Consider the following 22,548-nt stretch of genomic DNA (forward strand, 5'->3'; position numbering starts at 1 on the left):
GCATTCTGAAGCCATCTGGTCAGAGCATTCTATATTTAATAATGGGTCTGTGAGTTCCGGCTCTTAGTTCCAGTTCTGTGATGAACTACTGGAATTTTGATGAGGTAATTCCCTTCTGGGACGCCTCTTATCCGGGCTAACACTGGGAGAGCTGATGCTTCTCTTCTCTGCATTGTGCATAGATGAGTAGGGAGAAAATGGCGCCTGCTTTCCCGCTTCTTCCCCTCCTCCCTTCTCCTCCTGGAGAACCGACTCTTCTCTCGCCTCCCTGTGTGTTTCTGTCTGGGCTGCGGGGGGTTGTATTGCGCTGTGTGGGGCTACTTGGACATGCCGAGAGCTGTGGTGTTGGTTGTGGGGTAGTCAGCTTACTGCTCCCGCTCTCCGCTTGGTCCGGCAGCCCCGCTGTCTGTGTTTCTCTGTCTCCCCCGGCGCTGCTGGAAGCCGGCTCCATTGTGCTCTCTTCTTCTGAGCCGCGCGCCGGGTAGAAATCAGTGAGGCGTTTCGGGCCGGTCTTCCCCGTTCTCCTCCGGGTCGTCATGGGTTGTGGGTGAGCTTCCCTCTTCTTTACTGCAGATTAGGTGCCCTCAGCAAGCTTTAAGTTGCTTTTCTGCTGAGCTTAAGAGCGGAGCTGCTCAGAACGCATCCACCATCGGCTCCTTCAGGCCACGCCCCCTATCGCTGCGTTTTTTTTAACACAGTTGTTAATGGGACTTTCTAATGTTAAAAACGCATCGCAAGTTTGTTCTTTGCGATTTGTGTGCGATGCGTTTTTGAACATTGACAACTGTGTTAAAAAAACGCAGCGATATCACAGAGCTAAAAAAAACGCAAGTGAGCAGGAGCCCTTACTGTGTAAGGCCCAATGCCCAATGCCACGCGGCCATTAACTTTGCTTAATAAAAAGAATTACAAAAGTGATTGCGCAACAAATTTGCAGTCGCTCTTGCACACCGCGCACTGACTGAACACTATAAGGGTAGGCTTATGTAACATATAGGGTATGTGGCTAAAATGCTGCAGAACATCCACCAGTAAATTGAAATTAATAAACTGTGTTTTTACAGGTCATTGATTAGACTGGGACTATTTTTCAAATTTTAATAAAAATATAGTTAAGTGGTGTAAATGTCTGTACAACTCAGATAATGTCTGCTATGTCTGTGGACAGTTCACAACAAAGACACAGCAGAGGAAAATAACATCCTTGGTAAAGTGGGCCTATCACAAGTATTTGGGAATAAAGCTTGGTGACCAAGATAAGGGCACCGCACAACATCTGTGCGTAATGTAACACTCATCTCACACAGTGGCCGAAAGGCAAGAGTAGAATGCCATTCGCCATTCCAATGGTATGGCGAGAATAAAGAGACCACCATACTGACTGTTGTTTCTGCAGGACAAATACCAAAGGTTTCTCCAGTAAACAGAAAGATAAAATTCTGTATCCAGATATACCTTCATGATGCCAGATTACCTATTCCTGATCCAATGAGAGGGTTGCTTTTGGTCTCTGGCTGGGCAGCATCCCTGGGACTACTATGGTGGCCACTATTACTACTCGGGCCACTTTAGAGGCCACTGTTACCACTGGGGCCACTATGGGAGTCACTTACTACTAGGCCCACTCTGGGAGTCACTAATTCTTCGGGTCACTATTGGGGCTCAGTCCCATGGATGTAAGCACATTTCAGCCATGCGAATTTAATATATATTTTCATGACCAAAAATCGCTTATGCCCGAGTTTTACGCCTACTCTGGTATGCTTTTAAGGGAATGCTTATTTGCGCATGCAAAAAAGAACGTAGACGGGCTCATTGAAATAGTGTGCAAATAAGCAGGTTTCCTGCGTATTCACTGCGTATCTCTATCCACCCATTCCCGTACATCGTGCAAAAAATACGCTCATGTGAATGAACCCATTGAAGTCTATTCACTGCGTATTACGCACACGACACATCTCAGTCATTGAAGACCGTTACAAAGGGAAGTACAATCCGAATATCATGGGCTCCTTGTGCTGGTTCTTACAGAGGGAAAGTAATGTGTCTTACAGGAGGAAGTCAAAATTCAAGCATCATTTTCCGCCCAAAACAGTCAAATAGTAATATTACAGCACGTCCAAACTGTTATCTTAAATAAAAGAAATGGTTTGTAACTTGAAAGTGAGACATGGTGCTATTATTCAATGTTACCAGTGGAATCAGCAGGTTTTAATTTTACAGAAACATATCAATTACTTACATTTTTTTTAATTTGTTGCACAGTGTAATAAGAGCTATAACCTATTTTGCAGGCACAGTTTGGACACAACAAATTCTAAGCCTCATATTTAATGAAGGACATCGAAATGGAACAGAACATGTTGACACTTGGCTAAGAATGCCATGGATAGAATATGACACTCACGAATTTGACTTTAAAAGTCGTCCATCTCCTCGTCTCTTCACATCTCACCTGCCTTATTATCTAATGCCAAGTGATGTGAGGTTTAGGATGGGAAAGGTAAATCACATAAGTATTATTTTACAACAGTTTTTTTAAAGGGTAACTATTCTTATAGAAAATGGGCATGCACAATGTAGAGTTAGCAGGCCTCACCCCCACCCCCTTATGCATCCATTCACGGGTGTAGCTAAAGTCTCTTGGGCCTAGATGCAAAAGTTCCGCTAGGCCCCCCACTGCTCCCACCCCCAGCTACTCTGCCCATAGTCCACCCCAATAAATACAATATAATTGTGAGAGTATGTATGTATGAATATGGTAAAAGAAAGTCACTTGGTGCAAGCACTGAGTCGTGACTGATTTCTAGGGTGATGTCCCATCATGTTGTTCTTGGCAGATTATTTTTGCGGGGTGGTTTGCCATTACCTTTCCCAGTCATCTTTTAAGATAAAAAGATCATTTCCTGCCACACTCAGGGGCAAGAAAGCTGGCTACTAGCCAGAGAGGCAGTGTGGAGATGCAGCAACAGGAACTTAGAGCCTGAGGTCTATTGTGGAGCAGTCTGGGACCATAACACCGAGTCTGACATAGGAGGACGCCCTCTAGACACCTCGGGCAGGATTGCTGACGGTGACCCTATGGGTTGTGAACCCTGAATAATGAGCATTATGTAATATGCTGCAGATGCTGGACTGCATTTACTTTGCTGTGTGCAATAAATACTGGCAGGTGCCAGTTTAAAAGCAATCCTGTCTCTGGAGCATCTATCTACACATGTGTGGCCCATTTCCAGTCCAAGAGGTCAGTGATCTGCAGGCGATTAACCTTGACTTGCCAGAACACACATATTTATAGACTTGAAACCTTAAAAAATCTTTTTAGACTCAACTGTCAAAGTACCAGCAGCACGTCCTATGTCAAGGATGCCCGCACTGTGTACCCTTGCAGCTTGCTTTATTGCAATTGGTTTTGGTACTTTAAAAACATAGCTCAATAAATTAAAAACATAAATGTGCTGTGAATGAGGTTTTTCTCCGTATGTTTTAGTGTATTCTACTGTATTTTTTGTGCTGTTGAGGGCCGTTCACATCAGCATGGGACACACCCGTGCCGTGATATAAAAGGATGTGCAACCTAATCAGTACCGGATGTACTCAATTTCCAGCACGAAGTGCCTGGCTGTTATACAGCTGAGCGCTCAGAGTAGAGGATGCAGAAGATAAGCAGGGTGGCCCCGCTTATTCTCTGCATCCAGCTGTTTTCTGCAAGGAGCGCCCTGCTGTTATATAGCTGAGTGCTCCGAGCGGAGGATGCAGAAGACAAGCGGGGTGGCCCCGCTTGTCTTCTACATCCAGCAGTTTTCTGGATGGAGTGCCCAGCTGTTATACATATGGAAAACACAGCTGGACCGCTCTGTTCTTCATACCCAGCCTGTCATCAGGGAGCGGGATACAGCTGAAACAATAGTATCATCTGTATCCCACTGTGAATCCGGGATAACTGATCGCTGATCTTTCAGCATGCTGAAAGATCAGCGACGGCTTAACCAAAACTGCATGATGTCAGTGAAGTTAGACACGATTATCATTCAAAGGATGGCTTTGAGTGATAATCGTTGTGTCCCTTAAGTCTGGGACACTACATGAGCCCATTATTCGTGGTATACACCCAGTTTTACTTTCCTCTTCCTCTGTTGATATAATAAATGTAAATATAAAAATGGATTCTTCATCAGATGAATTGAAATGAGTCTTACTAATTTATTCTTATAAGTAGAGATCACATGTCCAGTCCCTGCATTTAAGATGTCAGTTGACTCTGCCATTGCAACCCAAGAAGAAGAGAATAAAAGGAGTATATGAGTGCATGTTGTTTTGCATTATTATTATTAGTGATCCCTTTTAGATTTGCAGTTGGTATTGATTAACCCATTCCAGCTCCAGGGCGTAAGTTTACATCCTGGGAGCGGGGTACTTCCCGCAACAGGGCGTAAACTTACGTCCTGGGGATAGCGCGGGATCACATATGATCCCGCGCTATCCCGCAGCAGGAGCCGGCTGTCAGTCACAGCCGGCGTCCCGCTGCAACAGCGGGGGGGCATCGGAGATGCTAATTTTTAGCATTTTGCCTCACTAAAAACGCAATGAAAGTGATAAAAAAACCGTATGTACCCCAAAATGATACCAATAAAAACTACAGCTCGTCTCGCAAAAAAAAAAAGCCATCATAGAGCTCCGTACATCAAAAAATAAAAAAGTTATAGGACTTTGAATGCAGCGATTTAGAAAAAAAAAGATTTCCAAAAAAAGGGTTTTTATTGCAGAAAAGTGGAAAATCCTAAAAAAAATTGTAAGAATTTTGGTATCGTTGTAACCGTACCGGTCCACAGAAAAAATGGAATGTCTCATTTATGTTGCATGATTAACGCTGTAAAAAATAAAAATAAAAATCTATGGCAGAATTGATGCATTTTCTCTCCCTGCTATCATAAAAAAAAAGTTTTACAATATAGTCAATGTACCCAAAAATGAAGCCGATAAAATCTACAGTTTGCCACGCAAAAAACAAGCCCTTATTTGGCTGCGTCGACGGAAAAATAAAAAAATTATGACTTTTGATAAATGGAGAAGAAAATCCGCCCAAAATCCTTGCGTCCTTAAGCCCAAAATAGGCCATGTCATTAAGGGGTTAAAGTAGTTCTAGGTCCCACAAACAATTGGCTATAGTAAATACAAAAGGAACAAGCATATTAAAGCTACAGTTCGCCACTAGAGATGAGCGAACGTACTCGGCCACGCCCCTTTTTCGCCCGAATACCTCGACTTTCGAGTACTTCCGTACTCGGGCGAAAAAATTCGGAGGGCGCCGTGGGTGAGTAGGGGGTTGCAGCGGGGAGTGGGGGGGAGAGGGAGAGAGAGAGGGCTCCTCCCTGTTCCCCACTGCTACCCCCCCCCCCCCCCCCGTGCCACCACGCCTCCCCCCGCCCCCCGGATCTTTTCACCCGAGTACTGAAGTACTCGAAAATCGCGGTGCTCGATCGAGTAATTACTCGAAATGAGTATGTTCGCTCATCTCTATTCGCCACGCAAAAAACAAGCCCTTACACGGCCGCGTCGACGGAAAAATAAAAAAGTTATGGCTTTTGATAAACGAGGAAGAAAATCCGCCTAAAATTGTTGCGTCCTTAAGCCCAAAATAGGCCATGTCATAAAAGGTTTAAGAAATGATTTCATTAAGTATTTAAGATTTATTAGCCAATTGACTAATATTGGTTGTCTTTATTTATATTATTAGGAATATATAAATGTAATAGAATGTGGTGAGACAACCTCTTAGAATCAAAATGTTAATAAATGCTTACTATTCCTATATTTTTCAGATTATATATGTGTATCGAAACCCAAAAGATGCCATGGTGTCCTATTACCACTTCTACAAAATGAACCCAGACTTAAAATATGAAATAAACTTGGAAACATTCATGGAGCTCTTCATATCAGGGAGAGGTGAAATATACCAAGCTTACTATTAGTTTTTTATCTGATTCTAAGCCATTTTCAGTGTAGTCAATTTCCGTTTTTAACCCCTTCCCGCTCCAGGGCGTAAGTTTACGGGGTACAACAGGGCGTAAACTTACGTCCTGGGGATAGCGCGGGATCACATATGATCCCGCGCTATCCCACAGCAGGAGCCGGCTGTCAGTCACAGCCGGCGTCCCGCTGCAACAGCCGTGGGGCATCGGAGATGCGCCCCCCCCCCCCCCCGCTGTTAACCCCTTCCCTGCCGCGATCTAAGTAGATTGTGGCAGGGAAAGAGTTCACAGAGGGAGCGCGCCCCCTCTGTGTCTTCGGCCGGCTCTCGCGATGTTATCGCGAGAGCCCGGCCTGTTGCCATGGCAACAGGACGCCAGACACTGGCATCCTGTGTTGCCAGTGCCTGAGATCGCTGTATAAGCAATAAGGCATGGCAGGGCAGTAGCCTTATCACAGCGATCATCAGGGCTGTAGTGAAAGTCCCCCAGGGGGACACAAATGTTGTAAAAAAAAAAAAGATTAAAAAAATGAATAAAAAAAACTAAAAAAAAACCCTTTTTTTATGCCTTTTCTCAGATTAGCATAAAAAAATTAAAACCTCCACATATTTGGTATTGTTGTGTCCGTAATGACACGTACAATAGGTTGCACATGCTTTTGACTGTGCACAGAAAAATACGTAAAACAAAAACGCTAAAAAACTGAGGCAAAATGCAAATTTTTAGCATTTTGCCTCACTAAAAACACAATAAAAGCGACAGGACTTTGAATGCAGCGATTTAGAAGAAAAAAAAGATTTCCAAAAAAAGGGTTTTTATTGCAGAAAAGTGGAAAAACCTAAAAAAATTTAAGAATTTTGGTATCGCTGTAAGGGTGCCTACTAGAGATGAGCGAACGTACTCGTCCGAGCTTGATACTCGTTCGAGCATTAGCGTGTTCGAGATGCTCGTTACTCGTAACGAGTACCACGCGATGTTCGGGTTACTTTCACTTTCATCTCTGAGACCTTAGCGCGCTTTTCTGGCCAATTGAAAGACAGGGAAGGCATTACAACTTCCCCCTGCGACGTTCAAGCCCTATACCACCCCCCTGCAGTGAGTGGCTGGCGAGATCAGGTGTCACCCGAGTATAAAAATCGGCCCCTCCCGCGGCTCGCCACAGATGCGCTCTGACATAGAGGAGGGAAAGTGCTATCTTGGTGGAGCTGCTATAGGGAGAGCGTTAGGAGTATTTTAGGCTTCAAGAACCCCAACGGTCCTTCTTAGGGCCACATCTAACCGTGTGCAGTGCTGTGGAGGCTGCTTTGTGCAGTGTTGCACTTTTTTTTTTTGGTATATCGGCCGTGCAGAGCATTGCGCCCTGCAGTAATACTCCAGGGACAGAAGTGCGTAGGCAGGGACAGAAGACATATTGATTGAATATAGGCAGTGGGCCTTTGCTAAAAAATTTGGGGCAAAAAATCTATTTGGCCTGCCTGTGACTGTGCTCAGTGTTCTGGGTCTGTCTGTGCTGGGTGTAGTAGTTCTACAAAATCATACGCAGCCAGCTAAGTGTTACAGCAGGCTTGCGCCAAATTATTTCCTGGCTCTGTCTGGGCTGTGAAATCACTGCTGTATTGCAGTCCACAGTGCAACACTCTGCAGTTCTGTGACATACTCCAGGGACAGAAGTGCGTAGGCAGGGACAGAAGACATATTGATTGAATATAGGCAGTGGGCCTTTGCTAAAAATTTGGGGCAAAAAATCTATTTGGCCTGCCTGTGACTGTGCTCAGTGTTCTGGGTCTGTCTGTACTGGGTGTAGTAGTTCTACAAAATCATACGCAGCCAGCTAAATGTTACAGCAGGCTTGCGCCAAATTATTTCCTGGCGTTCCGTAAGCGAAGTCAGCCTCCAACCACAGGCCAATAAGCGGCACATTTAATTACAGCGTTCTGTTTCTGCATTACTGGTAATACAGCATGCTGAGGGGTAGGGGTAGGCCTAGAAGACGTGGACGCGGGCGAGAACGCGGAGGCTCAAGTCAGGGTGTGGGCACAGGCCGAGCCAGTTCGGTGGCCAGGGGTAGAGGCAGGGCCAGACCGAATAATCCACCAACTGTTTCCCAAAGCGCCCCCTCGCGCCATGCCACCCTGCAGAGGTCAAGGTGCTCTACAGTGTGGCAGTTTTTCACAGAGACACCTGACGACCGACGAACAGTGGTGTGCAACCTTTGTCGCGCCAAGATCAGCTGGGGAGGCACCACCACCAGCATGCGCAGGCATATGATGGCCAAGCACCCCACAAGGGGGGACGAAGGCCGTTCACCGCCTCCGGTTTGCACCACTGCCTCTCCCCCTGTGCCCCAACCTGCCACTGAGATCCAACCCCCCTCTCAGGGCACAGGCACTACCGTCTCCTGGCCTGCACCCACACCCTCACCTCCGCTGTCCTCGGCCCCATCCAGCAATGTCTCTCAGCGCAGCGTCCAGACGTCGCTAGCGCCACTGTTTGAGCGCGAGCGCAAGTACGCCGCCACGCACCCGCACGCTCAAGCGTTAAACGTGCACATTGCCAAATTGATCAGCCTGGAGATGCTGCCTTATAGGCTTGTGGAAACGGAGGCTTTCAAAAGCATGATGGCGGCGGCGGCCCCGCGCTACTCAGTTCCCAGTCGCCACTACTTTTCCCGATGTGCCTTCCCAGGCCTGCACGACCACGTCTCCCGCAACATTGTACGCGCCCTCACCAACGCGGTTACTGCCAAGGTCCACTTAACTACAGACACGTGGACAAGCACAGGCGGGCAGGGCCACTATATCTCCCTGACGGCACATTGGGTGAATTTAGTGGAGGCTGGGACAGAGTCAGAGCCTGGGACCGCTCACGTCCTACCCACCCCCCGAATTGCGTGCCCCAGCTCGGTGGTGGTATCTGCGGCGGTGTATGCTTCCTCCACTAAACCACCCTCCTCCTCCTCCTCCTACGCAACCTCTGTCTCGCAATCAAGATGTGTCAGCAGCAGCACGTCGCCAGCAGTCGGTGTCGCGCGGCATGGCAGCTCAGCGGTGGGCAAGCGTCAGCAGGCTGTGCTGAAGCTACTCAGCTTAGGAGATAAGAGGCACACGGCCCACGAACTGCTGCAGGGTCTGACAGAGCAGACCGACCGCTGGCTTGCGCCGCTGAGCCTCCAACCGTGCATGGTCGTGTGTGACAACGGCCGTAACCTGGTGGCGGCTCTGCAGCTCGGCAGCCTCACGCACGTGCCATGCCTGGCCCATGTGTTTAATTTGGTGGTTCAGCGCTTTCTGAAAAGCTACCCACACTTGTCATACCTGCTCGGAAAGGTGCGCCAGCTCTGCGCACATTTCCGTAAGTCCCACACGCACGCTGCCACCCTGAGGACACTGCAACATCGGTTTAATCTGCCAGTGCACCGACTGCTGTGCGACGTGCCCACACAGTGGAACTCTACGCTCCACATGTTGGCCAGGCTCTATGAGCAGCGTAGAGCTATTGCGGAATACCAACTCCAACATGGGCGGCGTAGTGGGAGTCAGCCTCCTCAATTATTTACAGAAGAGTGGGCCTGGTTGGCAGACATCTGCCAGGTCCTTGGAAACTTTGAGGAGTCTACCCAGATGCTGAGCGGGGATGCTGCAATCATTAGCGTCACCATTCCTCTGCTATGCCTCTTGAGAAGTTCCCTGCAAAGCATAAAGGCAGACGCTTTGGAATCGGAAACGGAGGCGGGGGAAGACAGTATGTCGCTGGATAGTCAGAGCACCCTCATGTCTGTATCTCAGCGCGTTGAGGAGGAGGGGGAGGAGCATGAGGAGGAGGGGGAAGAGACAGCTTGGCCCACTGCTGAGGGGACAGATGCTGCTTGCCTGTCATCCTTTCAGCGTGTATGGCTAGAGGAGGAAGAGGAGGAGGAGGAGGGGGAGGAGCATGAGGAGGAGGGGGAAGAGACAGCTTGGCCCACTGCTGAGGGTACAGATGCAGCTTGCCTGTCATCCTTTCAGCGTGTATGGCCAATTAGGAGGAGGAGGATCCTGAAAGTGATCTTCCGAGTGAGGACAGCCATGTGTTGCGTACAGGTACCCTGGCACACATGGCTGACTTCATGTTAGGATGCCTTTCTCGTGACCCTCGCGTTACACGCATTCTGGCCACTACGGATTACTGGGTGTACACACTGCTCGACCCACGGTATAAGGAGAGCCTTTCCACTCTCATTCCCGAAGAGGAAAGGGGTTCGAGAATTATGCTATACCACAAGGCGCTGGTGGACAAACTGATGGTAAACTTCCCATCCGACAGCGCTAGTGGCCGAAGGCGCATTTCCGCGGCCCAGGTAGCAGGGGAGGTGCAGAGATCAGGCAGCATGTACAGCGCAGGCAGGGGAACATTATCCAAGGCCTTTGCCAGCTTTATGGCTCCCCAGCAAGACTGTGTCACCGGTCCCCAGTCAAGGCTGAGTTGGCGGGAGCACTGTAAAAGGATGGTGAGGGAGTACATAGCCGATCGCACGACTGTCCTCGGTGACGCCTCTGCCCCCTACAACTACTGGGTGTCGAAGCTGGACACGTGGCCTGAACTCGCGCTGTATGCCCTGGAGGTGCTTGCTTGTCCTGCGGCTAGCGTCTTGTCAGAGAGTGTGTTTAGTGCGGCTGGGGGAATCATCACGGATAAGCGTACCCACCTGTCAACCGACAGTGCCGACAGGCTTACACTCATCAAGATGAACAAAGCCTGGATTTCCCCAGACTTCTCTTCTCCACCAGCGGACAGCAGCAATACCTAAACAATACGTAGGCTGCACCTGCGGATGGAAGCATCGTTCTCTATCACCATCCAAAACGGGGACCTTTTTGCTTCATCTATCTGTGTATAATATTCCTCCTTCTCCGCCTGCTCCTCCTCCTGAAACCTCACATAATCACGCCGAACGGGCAATTTTTCTTAGGCCCACAAGGCTCAGTCATATAATTTTTCTAAACAATTTTTATACGTTTCAATGCTCATTAAAGCGTTGAAACTTTCACCTCAACCAATTTTTATTTTTACTGGGCTGCCTCCAGGCCTAGTTACCAATTAAGCCACATTAACCAAAGTGATTAATGGGTTTCACCTGCCCTCTTGGTTGGGCATGGGCAATTTTTCTCAGGTACATTAGTACTGTTGGTACACCAATTTTTGGGGGCCCTCGCCTACAGTGTAATCCAATTAATTTTTTGCCTGGCACCCACCCATGCTGTGGGTCCACAGGGAGTTGTAACTGCATGTGTCCAATTCTAAAGAACCCCAGTCTGACTGGGGCATGCAGTGTGGGCCGAAGCCCACCTGCATTAAACATGAATTTATTACCTCAGCTGTGATGGGCAATGCAATAGGATATATTTATGTACCGCCGGTGGGTTCCAGGGAGCCACCCATGCTGTGGGTCCACAGGGAGTTGTAATTACATGTGTCCACTTCTAAAGAACCCCAGTCTGACTGGGGCATGCAGTGTGGGCCGAAGCCCACCTGCATTAAACATGACATTATTACCTCAGCTGTGATGGGCAATGCAATGGGATATATTAATGTACCACCGGTGGCTTCCTGGCACCCACCCATGCTGTGGGTCCACAGGGAATTGTATCTGCATGTGTCCACTTCTAAAGAACCTCGGTCTGACTGGGGGATGCAGTGTGGGCTGAAGCCCACCTGCACTAAGCACGACATTACATCAGCTGTGTTGGGCACTGCAATGGGATATATTTATGTACCGCCGGTGGGTTCCAGGGAGCCACCCATGCCGTGGGTCCACAGGGAGTTGTAACTGCATGTGTCCACTTCTAAAGAACCCCGGTCTGACTGGGGCATGCAGTGTGGGCCGAAGCCCACCTGCATTAAACATGACATTATTACCTCAGCTGTGATGGGCAATGCAATGGGATATATTAATGTACCACCGGTGGCTTCCTGGCACCCACCCATGCTGTGGGTCCACAGGGAATTGTATCTGCATGTGTCCACTTCTAAAGAACCCCGGTCTGACTGGGGGATGCAGTGTGGGCTGAAGCCCACCTGCACTAAGCACGACATTACCTCAGCTGTGATGGGCAATGCAATGGGATACATTTATGTACCGCCGGTGGGTTCCAGGGAGCCACCCATGCTGTGGGTGCACACGGAATTCCCATTGCGGAGTTGTACCTGCCTGTGACTATTTATAAAAAAACCGCGGTCTGACTGGGGCATGCAGACACCTTGACAGAATGAATAGTGTGTGGCACATAGGTTCCCCATTGCTATGCCCACGTGTGCAGCTCCAGATGGAGGTGGCACAGGATTGGATTTCTCATTGCTTCTGTACAGCATTCTGGAATATCGCCCCGCCCCTTTTAAAGAGGGTCGCTGCCTAGCCGTGCCAACCCTCTGCAGTGTGTGCCTGCGGTTCCTCTGGCAGACGCACTTATAAATGGACATGAGGGTGGCGTGGCATGAGGGCAGCTGAAGGCTGGGTAGGGACAGTTTGGTGTGCGCTGTGGACACTGGGTCGTGCGGGGGGGGGGGGGGGTTGGGCAGCATGTTACCCAGGAGAAGTGGCAGCAGAGTGTCATGCAGGCAGTGATTGTGCTTTGTTGGAGGTAGTGTGGTGCTTAGCAAAGTTATGCATTGCTAATGAGGGCTTTTCAGAAGTAAAAGTTGTTGGGAGGGGGGGGGGGCACTCTTGCCGCTATTGTGGCTTAATAGTGGGACCTGTGAACTTGAGATGCAGCCCAACATGTAGCACCTCGCCTGCCCTATCCGTTGCTGTGTCGTTCCCATCACTTTCTTGAATTGCCCAGATTTTCACAAACGAAAACCTTAGCGAGCATCGGCGATATACAAAAATGCTCGGGTCGCCCATTGACTTCAATGGGGTTCGTTACTCGAAACAAACCCTCGAGCATCGCGAAAAGTTCGTCCCGAGTAACGAGCACCCGAGCATTTTGGTGCTCGCTCATCTCTAGTGCCTACCCACTTGCGATTTTTTTTCCTGTGATGTTTTGCGTTTTTTCTCAAGAGCAATTAGTATAGAATGTGTTCTTGTCCATCTGGGTTTTTTTTTCCGTGTGAGTCAGACCTGCCCCCTGATTGGCTCAGCGCTGAGCCAATCAGGGGGCAGGTCTGACACTCCCTTCACACCCACTGCAGGCCAGCCGCGCGGAACTCCGGCTGCCGGGAGCAGGTGAGTATGTATATTTTTTTTATTTTAACACTTTTCTGGATGAATTGCAGGGAAGGGCTTATATATTTAAGCCCTTCCCGACAATTCATCCCGCGCACGCCGGCAGCCCATTGCTTTCAATGGAGCCGCTGTATTGCCGGCTCCATTGAATTCAATGGGCAAACATCGTTCTTCTCTGCCACAGCTGCTACAGCTGTGGCAGAGAAGAATGATTTGTCTTCTATATGTTCTCAATGGGGTCGGCGCTGCTGCTGCCGGGCCCATTGAGCGCATATAGAGAAGAGAACAGGAATCGCAGATCGCAGATAGGTGCGATCTGCGATTTCTGTTCTATAATTTATCGGACGAGCGCATAAAAAGCGCTCATGTGTCCGATACCATTGCAAAGCAATGGTTTTAAAAAATCGCCGGACGCATGCGCATGCGCAAATCGTGCAAAAAAACGCCCGTCTGACTAAGGCCTCACCGTGACAGTGAACTTGCACTTTGAAACTAAAACACATTAGGCCCTAAAACCATACAGTGCTCTAAAGCAAGAGTGATTCAAAAAGTTCAGAAATGTATGCATTTCTACATTCTAAATCATTACATTTAATCTTATCTTACAGTTTTTGGTGGCTCGTGGTTTGATCATGTTAGCGGCTGGTACACACATAAAGAGGATTTCAACATACTTTTTATGACATATGAGGAAATGAAAAAGGTAATTATTGGTTTATTTGATGATCACAAGCTGTGCAGTATATAAAGTGAATTTAACAACTAGGGCATCCGGTTGGAATTTACATCTATACAGGGATTTTATGATCAGACCCACAATCTGTCATAGCCTGAACCAACTTTTGCAACTAAAATAAACATATCTACTAACAAACTTCTTTCATAACACAATACATTTTTCTAGTGACCCGGTGTTACATCACAGAACTGCATTCACAGTTATTCGAGTTTTACTGCCAATCAGCGTGTGGCATACACCAGGGGTCCCCAACCACCGGGCCGCGGACCGGGGCCGGGCTGTTGAGTGTTTAGCGCCGGTCCGCGGCACCGCCGGGAACTTTTGCTCTAAACACAAGGCTGCGGGCCGAATCCGGCCCACTGCCTTGTGCTATGTGGCCCGCGGCGTGCCGATGCCGCTGACCACTGAAGCGATTACCAGCAGGGGCGCCGAAGCTCCCCGCTGGTAATCGCGCTGATCCCGGCGCACACACTGACGTCTGTGCAGCCAGGATTCTCCTCCCCGAGTCCCCTGCTCATTAGTTCCGCAGGAGAGGACTCGGGGAGGAAGCGTTCCGGGCTGCACACTGACGTCAGGGCACGCAGACAGAGAGCGACAGCAGGGAGTAGGTAAGTATATGGGCTGGGGGGCTGCCTATTACTGAGGGGGGGCTACTTATTACAGGGGAAGTGGCTGCCTATTACTGGGGGGGTGGGGGCTACTTATTACAGGGGAAGGGGCTGCCTATTACTGGGGGGCTGGTTATTACTGGGAGGGTGGGGGCTACTTATTACAGGGGAAGGGGCTGCCTATTACTGGGGGGGGTTGTGGCTGCCTATTACTGGGAGGGGCTGCTTATTACAGGGGAAGGGGCTGCCTATTACTGGGGGGGCCTATTACGGGGGGGCTGGTTATTACTGGGTGGGGGGGCTACTTATTACAGGGGAAGGGGCTGCCTATTAATGGGGGGGGCTTGTTATTACTGCGGGGGGGCTGGTTATTACTGGGGGGGTACTTATTACAGGGGTAGGGGCTGCCTATTACTTGGGGAGCTGCCTATTACTGGCTGGGGGGACCTGCTTATTACTGGGGGGGGGGGGGTTATTACTGGGGGGGCTACTTATTACAGGGGAAGGGGCTGCCTATTACTGGGGGGGGGGGGCTGCCTGTTACTGGCTGGGGGGACCTGCTTACTACTGGGGGGACCTGCTTATTACTGGGGGTGTTGCTTACTGGGGGGCTGCTTATTACTGGGGGTGTGGGGGCTACTTATTACAGGGGAAGGGGCTGCTTATTACTTGGGGAGCTGGTTGTTACTGGGGGGGAGGCTGCCTATTACTGGGGGGGACCTGCTTATTACTGGGGGGATTGCTTACTGGGGGGGCTACTTATTACAGGGAAAGGGGCTACTTATTACAGGGTAAGGGGCTGCTTATTACTGGGGGGGCTGCCTATTACTGGGGGGGAGGGCTGCCTATTACTAGGGGTGGGGGCGCTGCCTATTACTGGGGGTGGGGTGCTGCTTATTACTGGGGGGGAACCTGCCTATTACGGGGGGGGACCTGCCTATTACGGGGGGGGGGGGGCTGCATATTACGGGGGGGACGACCTGCTTATTACTGGGGGGGGGGCTGCTTATTACTGGGGGCGGGGGCTACTTATTTCAGGGGGAGGGGCTGCTAATTACTGAGGGGTGGGGGCTGTCTATTACTGAGGGGTGGGGGCTGTCTATTACTGAGGGGGGAGATAAATTATATGCTGCCCTATGTGTGTGCTGTGGGGGGATATATTATATACTGCCCTAGTTGTGTACTGCCAGGACATTCTAAATGTCATAATTAAATAAGAATGCACTAAACTCCAACCCCCTTCATAACCCCGCCCCATATAACCAAAGCCCTGCCCATGTCCCGCCCATCCCTGCCGGGCCTTGTAAAAATGGTCTTGCTTGAAGCCGGTCCCTGGTGCCAAAAAGGTTGGGGACCACTGGCATACACAATCCTAATGCCATTCAAGACTTAAAGGAGATGTCTCGAGGAAGCAGTGAATTTTTTTTTTTGTCCAGTCCCCCCCATTAAGTACACATTACTAAGCCCCCCTGTAAATGACATTTCTAGCTGGTTCGTACTTACCGTTCCAGCGTTTCAGCAACTTATAAAAGTTTCCCCAAGATGGCCGCCGGCTCTTTTCCCGTCGCTCGCTGCAGCCCGACGTGCGCGCTCCCGAGACGCTGCCAGCTGTGTCTCCATGACAACACGACGCCCCGCAGCCGCCGACCGGACCCCTGGAGTGAACATGGCCGACCAGTCACCCACCGCCAGGCAGAAGGTAACCGGCGCAGCCCCCCCCCCCCATCACAGCGGCAGCCCCCCCGGCCCAGCGACAGCCCCCCCCCGGCCCAGCGCTAGTTCCCCCGGCGCAGCGACAGCCCCCCCCCGGCCCAGCGCTAGTTCCCCCGGCCTAGCGACTGCCCCCCCCGGCCCAGCGCTAGTTCCCCCGGCCTAGCGACAGCCCCCCCCGGCCCAGCGACAGCCCCCCCCTGGCCCAGCGCTAGTTCCCCCGACGCAGCGACAGCCCCCCCATCGCAGCGGCAGCCCCCCCCGGCGCAGCCCGGCGCAGCCCGGCGCAGCGGCAGCCCCCCCGGCCCATCACTTACCAGGACAGCTGGACGGCGGGACAGCTGGGCGGCTTCTCCGGACAGCTCGGCAGCTCTGCACCTTCCCCTAACAGAGGAAGGTACAGAATGGCCGCTCCAGCGCGCTCCCGAGCAGTGACAGCTCGTCTGCGCTTGCGCAGAAGAGCTGTAGCGGGGAGCACACTGAAGCGGCTCGTGCTGAAAGGAGAAGACCGGACTGCGCAAGCGCGTCTAAAAAAGCAAGCTGCCAGCGAATTTAGACGGAACCATGGAGACGAGGACGCTAGCAACGGAGCAGGTAAGTGGAATAACTTCTGTATGGCTCATATTTAATGCACGATGTATATTACAAAGTGCATTAATATGGCCATACGGAAGTGTATAACCCCACTTGGTTTCGCGAGACCACCCCTTTAAGAACGATGACTCCACAGAGTTAGCTCTCTGATCATGACATGTAAGGGGTTAATGGTGGGAATCTATGTTCTTTCAGATTCTTGCCATTGCAGTCATAGGCAGCTTCCACTATGGATGACCCGGGTTCAGTTACTGAGTCTACATCATCCATATACCGTAAATACATTTTGTGGGAACCCTTTCCCTCCTGTGACGAACATGAAAGTTATTAATTTAAATCCCAGCAGGTAGTCGGGTAGGAAGGGAAGACCATGATGTTTGTTCTCAGAGCTGCAGCACTGCCCATCAAATGGGTAAATACAGGACCTGTTTTCTAGATGACTCAATAGCTAATAATGCTGGCAATTCTAAAAGTCGATTCTCTATTTCCTTACTGTGATTGTTTTCATGTCTGTTTCAGGACCTTCGATCTGCTGTACTGAAAATATGCAAATTTGTGGGTATAAGCCTCGATTCGAAAACCATAGACATTGTGGTGGAAAAAGCAACTTTTAAGAATATGAAACACGATCCTCTTGCCAATTATACTTTTATTCCAAATGACATTTTGGACAAAAGTAAAGGAGAATTTCTCCGTAAAGGTAAAGTAAAATTAAAGGGATTGTTTGAGAATTAAGAAAAGAGAACGAGAAAATGTAATAAAAAAAAACAGCACCTAAGTTCCAGCCAATCTAGGACATCAGGCCCTTTTACATGGAACGATTAGCATTCCAAAAATATTTTACACAAGCGAAAATGAACGATAATTGTACTTTGTAAACATAGCCAACAATCAAACGATGAACAGTGCTTCTTTCGCTTATCGTTCATTTCATGCAAGCATGAAAATCATCATTGGCTCGTTTGCTAATCATTCGGTTTAACCCTTTCCAATCCAATTTGTATCCTGGTTTTCCTAGGGAGCTTACTCTTTTTCTGACGTTATACAATAGCGCTATATGCTGGCTAAAACCAGTACTGCATGAGGTGACACGTTGGATAGGCTCCGACAGCAGAGAGGCTGGCAATATACACTAAGAGAGCCCCAACGGCCGTCTTCCAACATCAGAGCTGTACAGCCTTAGGGCGAGCACCCACTGGCGTTTTTTTACCTGCGTTTTGCGTTTTGCGTTTTTCCTGCACAGGCATAGAGATAACATGTGTTCCTGTCCACTGGCGTTTTTTTTGCGTTGCGTTTGCGTTTTTAACAAAGGAGCTGTCAGTTGCATATGTGTCCTTATTTTTCTCCATGGAAATTAATGGAAAAGCCGCGAAAACGCCGCGAAAACGCCGCGAAAAACGCCGCGGAAAACGGGCGGAAAAAACGCGGGAAACGCGGAAAACGCAAACGCCAGTGGGTGCTCGCCCTTAAATCATAATGTCTTTAGACGTCAGACAGTGGATTGGAAAGGGTTAAATACTGAACATTTGGTCATTCTCCTTCACTTATAAAGTGAATGTGAATGACTGAATGATTTTGCAAGTTAACAATTTATCTGACTGTATTAACAGGCTGCATGAGCAAATTCTGACAGAGACCGGCCGATTGCCTGGGTTAGTTCCCTCTACTAGCCAAATGGCATGGCAAGGACGGGATTAACAGATGCACTGTGGGTGCCATGTTTGTGAAGCCCAGTGCAGAGTTGCTGGAGACGAGGTTCCACCTTCCTTTTTGCAGTGACAAAATCACAGGATGAAAAATTGGAAATAAAGAAATAATAGAAAAATTGACTACTATTATGACTTAACCTTTATTATAATCATTTAAAATACTTATTAGGTTGTATGCAATATTATTTTGGTCGAGATTAGGCCACTTGTTGTATGCAAGATATACATGTGGCAAACCAGACCAGACCTAGGAGGGGAGCAGCAGAAAAGAATCTGGTTGTCACTGTGGCGTTGCTTCTCCACTCTGATGGAAAAATGAACTTCTGATGCGGTTCTTCACAGTGGTAAATGGCAATTCTCAAGTTCGTGATGCCAGTTTGTATACAGGCCAAGGACTGTGCGGGACAAAATAATAATATAAAAATGGGAAAAATAAAATAAAACATTTCTTTCCCCTGAAGTGTAGTGCAGTATCGCAGTGAGGATGTTAAATGGTGGGAAGGGACTCCAGGAGGCAGAACCAACGGTGAAAACATGGAACAGTTTTTATTTCTTTACAACAGACTTCAGCTTTCTTAGTGCTATTCAGACTTTCTTTACTTCGAGGTATATTTTTCTTAGACAATTTCTAATACTATTAGAACACATGCAGGTATGAAGTGCAGACTTTCCGTCTGGACACAAACAGGCTCTGTTAACAGTAATTAGGCACTGGATTCCTTTCTGTCCTCTATGCTTTGCCCTCCTGCTTCTCTCTATTTCTCAATTCTTCTATTTTGAAGTTTATATGACGTTTCCTTTCGTATCAAGCTTCATTTCAAGTGCATTACAGTTTCCTTATTTCCTTTCTGTTTCTCCTGATGTCAGTTGGTTTCTTCCTCTATCTTGCTGAAGTTTAACTATTTCTTTCCTGTCTTTTTATTTTTCTAGTAGATACTATACAACTTTGGGTACTCACATTTCCTGTCCTCCTTCCCACCGCACTGGTCAGTAGCTTTCTTCCCCCTCTTGAACTCTGTCTAGCAAACTCTCCTCTAGACTTCTCTCCTTGAACTCCTCTCTAACAGACTACTTTGTGATCTCTCTGATTACTCAGGCCACTCAGACTATTACTTCTAGCTGCTCCCCTCTATTTTATACCAAGCTCTACTACTAACCAACCTGTGCGTAGGGCCCCTCTGCCAATCCCAGGCTGTCTATCTCTTGACTACCTGATTCATACCTCTGAACTAGGCTGAGCTTTCCTAGACAAAGTGTGGTTGACTAACAATAACTTAAAGTGAAAGTTATACACCAATTCACATTAGAGTCCACAGTTAAATTATGGAGTGTACAGTCCTGTACACTACATATATACAGCATATATCCTCCGTAAACTGTATGGGAACAGATGGAGATTGGTATTTGATGCATTGATTACATTCAACAGGCAGATTTTGGTTTCTGTTTGATATATTGTGATGGTCTATAACTGGATACTATTAAGACTGCATACAAGATCAATTCTTTATCTGATAGGAGAACATTTTGATGGCTTTGTTTCTTAGGTATTTTGTACAGATATTATTGTAGGCTCAATATCTTTGAGAATCTATAGCATATGGAAGCATATGAGACATTGTTTACTGTTAGACATCCCTCAGATACCAGGCTGATTATAATGTTCTTGTTGGGATCAATTTTATCAGGGCGGGCTTCCCAAAATTGCTAGGGACAGTCTAACTTTGTTTTTAATATTTTTTATATTGCACACAACCTAATTACGTTTATCATAATCATTAAAAATATTATGTCTTAGGCCAACTGCGCATGACCGGGTCGGATTCTGCATGCGGTAGCCCACAGCGGAATCTGACCCTGTGTCCAGCCGGCCTCCGCACATACCTCTGTTTTCTTCTTCTGTTCTGTACTGCGGATGGTCTGCACGGTGAGCCATTGGACATGCACAATACAGAATTTTTTTGAAACCCCTGCTTTTCTCGCGTTATCGCCTACCAATGACACGGAATCCGCAACCTTTCGCATTGTCTATTGCGGAAGGGCCACGAATCTGACGGCTTCCATTGATTTCAATGGAAGCCGTCTGTGCGGAGCCCACACAAAAATAGAACATGCTGTGATTTTTTTTCCTCTGCAAGCAGAAAATTGCAATTGATATCCACTCATGTGCAAAACAAAAGTGTTTTTCCATAGTATGTTATGGGCAGTATTTGCTGCTGAATCCGCAATGCAAATATGCCTCTATTCAGTCAGGCTTAATAGCAGTCTGTGTATTCCCCTCTAGAGTGAGCCAGAAGGCTTAGGAAAGTTCTGGGTAGAGGGAGGTGCCAGATATAAAATGACAGCTGCAGAGAACTGGGGGTGTGCAGCTTCCTTGTGTAGTGAGAGCAGTAGATGCAGCTAGACACAGTTGCAGCTCCTGTGTGTGAGAGGAACAAGCAGCACAGCCAACTCGTAAAGTGAGGAAAGACATCGATTACGGTAGTGGCGTTGGCCATATTCCTCTTGGCAGGGGAATGGCCAGGATGTGGGAAGCAGAACAGCTGCCATGGACTGAAAGCAGTGCAGGTGTCTAACACAAGGGCCCTGATGACCTGTGGATCAATGTCTGATAAAAGGGCCCTGATGACCAGTGTGGACCAAAGGGCAGGCCAGGAAATGATGGCCCGTGAATAACAAAAATACATGATGTTGCAGCAAGCTTTTGCGATATTCCCTTCCTCAGGCTGTTACATTCCAACCACTGGCTGTCATGACTCTTCCTCTTATTCCGAGGTATTCACCAACTTAAGTCACAAGAGTTCGCTCGACTCTCCCTGTATTGCATGAATGCATCCTAGGCTTCTGTTGCTCTCCATGACTCACTTGCATTTTCTTCATCTGCGCAGACCTTTCCACCCCACCCCCTCAGTCAAAGCGACATGTCAAAAATTTTGATCAGTGAGTGTGGGAGCTGCAACCCCTGCTGAAATGAAGGGGTTGCAATGCTTTTCCGAGTCTGTGCCCCTTCGGCTGTCATTGTTGCCTGCCTACTCCCCTTGTCAGCTGAAGGCGGATGCATAGATTTTTGTAGACCTGTATGCATCTGTCTTCAGAAGCTTAGAGAAGCTGACAAGCAATAATGACAGCTGAAGGGACATAGTGGACAGATGAGCACTGTAGCCCCTTGATTTCAGCGATCAGCGGGGTTTTCAGTACCTGGACCTATCTGTTTAAAACTTTAGACATGTTGGTCTGAAATGTTATTTTTTTTAAACTTGCAGTTACTCTTTAATTATACTGTTCATTGTACATAAATCCACTGGCTCAGCTTTTCTTTATACTCTTTACCAGGGATTGTTGGTGATTGGAAAAATATCATGACGGTGGCACAAAGCGAGAGGTTTGATAAAGTCTACAAAGAGAAGATGGGAGATTTGCCAATAAAGTTTTTGTGGGACCTCAAAGAAGAAGATGCATCCTAGAGTTCTGTTATCTTCATGATAATCCTAAAGTAGATGGTCATCCTTAGACATCATGTGGTGTGTGTGTTTGTTTGTTTTTTTAATCAAAATAGATTTTAATTCTGTATTTTTCAATTTCTCAATAGTTCTTTAATTGCTTCATGACCGGGGCTGTTTTGGGTCTTTGTATCCAAAGCAAAATTTTACCTCTTTGGAAAGCCGCATTCTAAAAGTGATTTTTATTTTAAATTTTATTTTATTTTTTGTATTCTACTCTTTTTGTATCCTACTTTTTTTTCCTTTTTTGGGTCTTTCTCATTATGTAAAATTGGAGTGTTGATTAATTTTGTGGGTCTTTTTTAGGTAGCAATGGTCAGAAATTAAAATAAATTTTTTTATTTAATTTACTTAATTTTCCTGTGCTCCTTTTAATATAGTTTCTTCAATTAATAGTTTACTATTACTACTGGTAAGAGTATGTTTTCCTGTGTAAAAATCAGTGGTGTTATCTATATTTAGAGTGCTGAATCCAAATACAGCAACCACAATTGTCTGTCAGGCAATATAAT

At 47.9% G+C, this 22,548-nt stretch overlaps 1 protein-coding gene across 1 annotated transcript in view; it reads left to right on the top strand.

Moving 5' to 3' along the window:
• LOC136611622 (amine sulfotransferase-like) overlaps positions 1 to 22,307 on the top strand; it is a 75,655-nt gene extending 53,348 nt beyond the window's left edge. Inside the window, exons 3-7 of the mRNA XM_066591365.1 lie at positions 2,295 to 2,503; positions 5,823 to 5,949; positions 13,785 to 13,879; positions 17,347 to 17,527; positions 21,870 to 22,307. Coding sequence (XP_066447462.1) covers positions 2,295 to 2,503; positions 5,823 to 5,949; positions 13,785 to 13,879; positions 17,347 to 17,527; positions 21,870 to 22,000 — 743 coding nt within the window. The 3' untranslated portion in view covers positions 22,001 to 22,307. The remainder of the gene's footprint in view (positions 1 to 2,294; positions 2,504 to 5,822; positions 5,950 to 13,784; positions 13,880 to 17,346; positions 17,528 to 21,869) is intronic.
• The last annotated feature ends 241 nt before the right edge of the window (positions 22,308 to 22,548 follow it).

The sequence above is a fragment of the Eleutherodactylus coqui genome, chromosome 1 (genome assembly GCF_035609145.1).
Source record: "Eleutherodactylus coqui strain aEleCoq1 chromosome 1, aEleCoq1.hap1, whole genome shotgun sequence".
Lineage (NCBI taxonomy): Eukaryota > Metazoa > Chordata > Amphibia > Anura > Eleutherodactylidae > Eleutherodactylus > Eleutherodactylus coqui.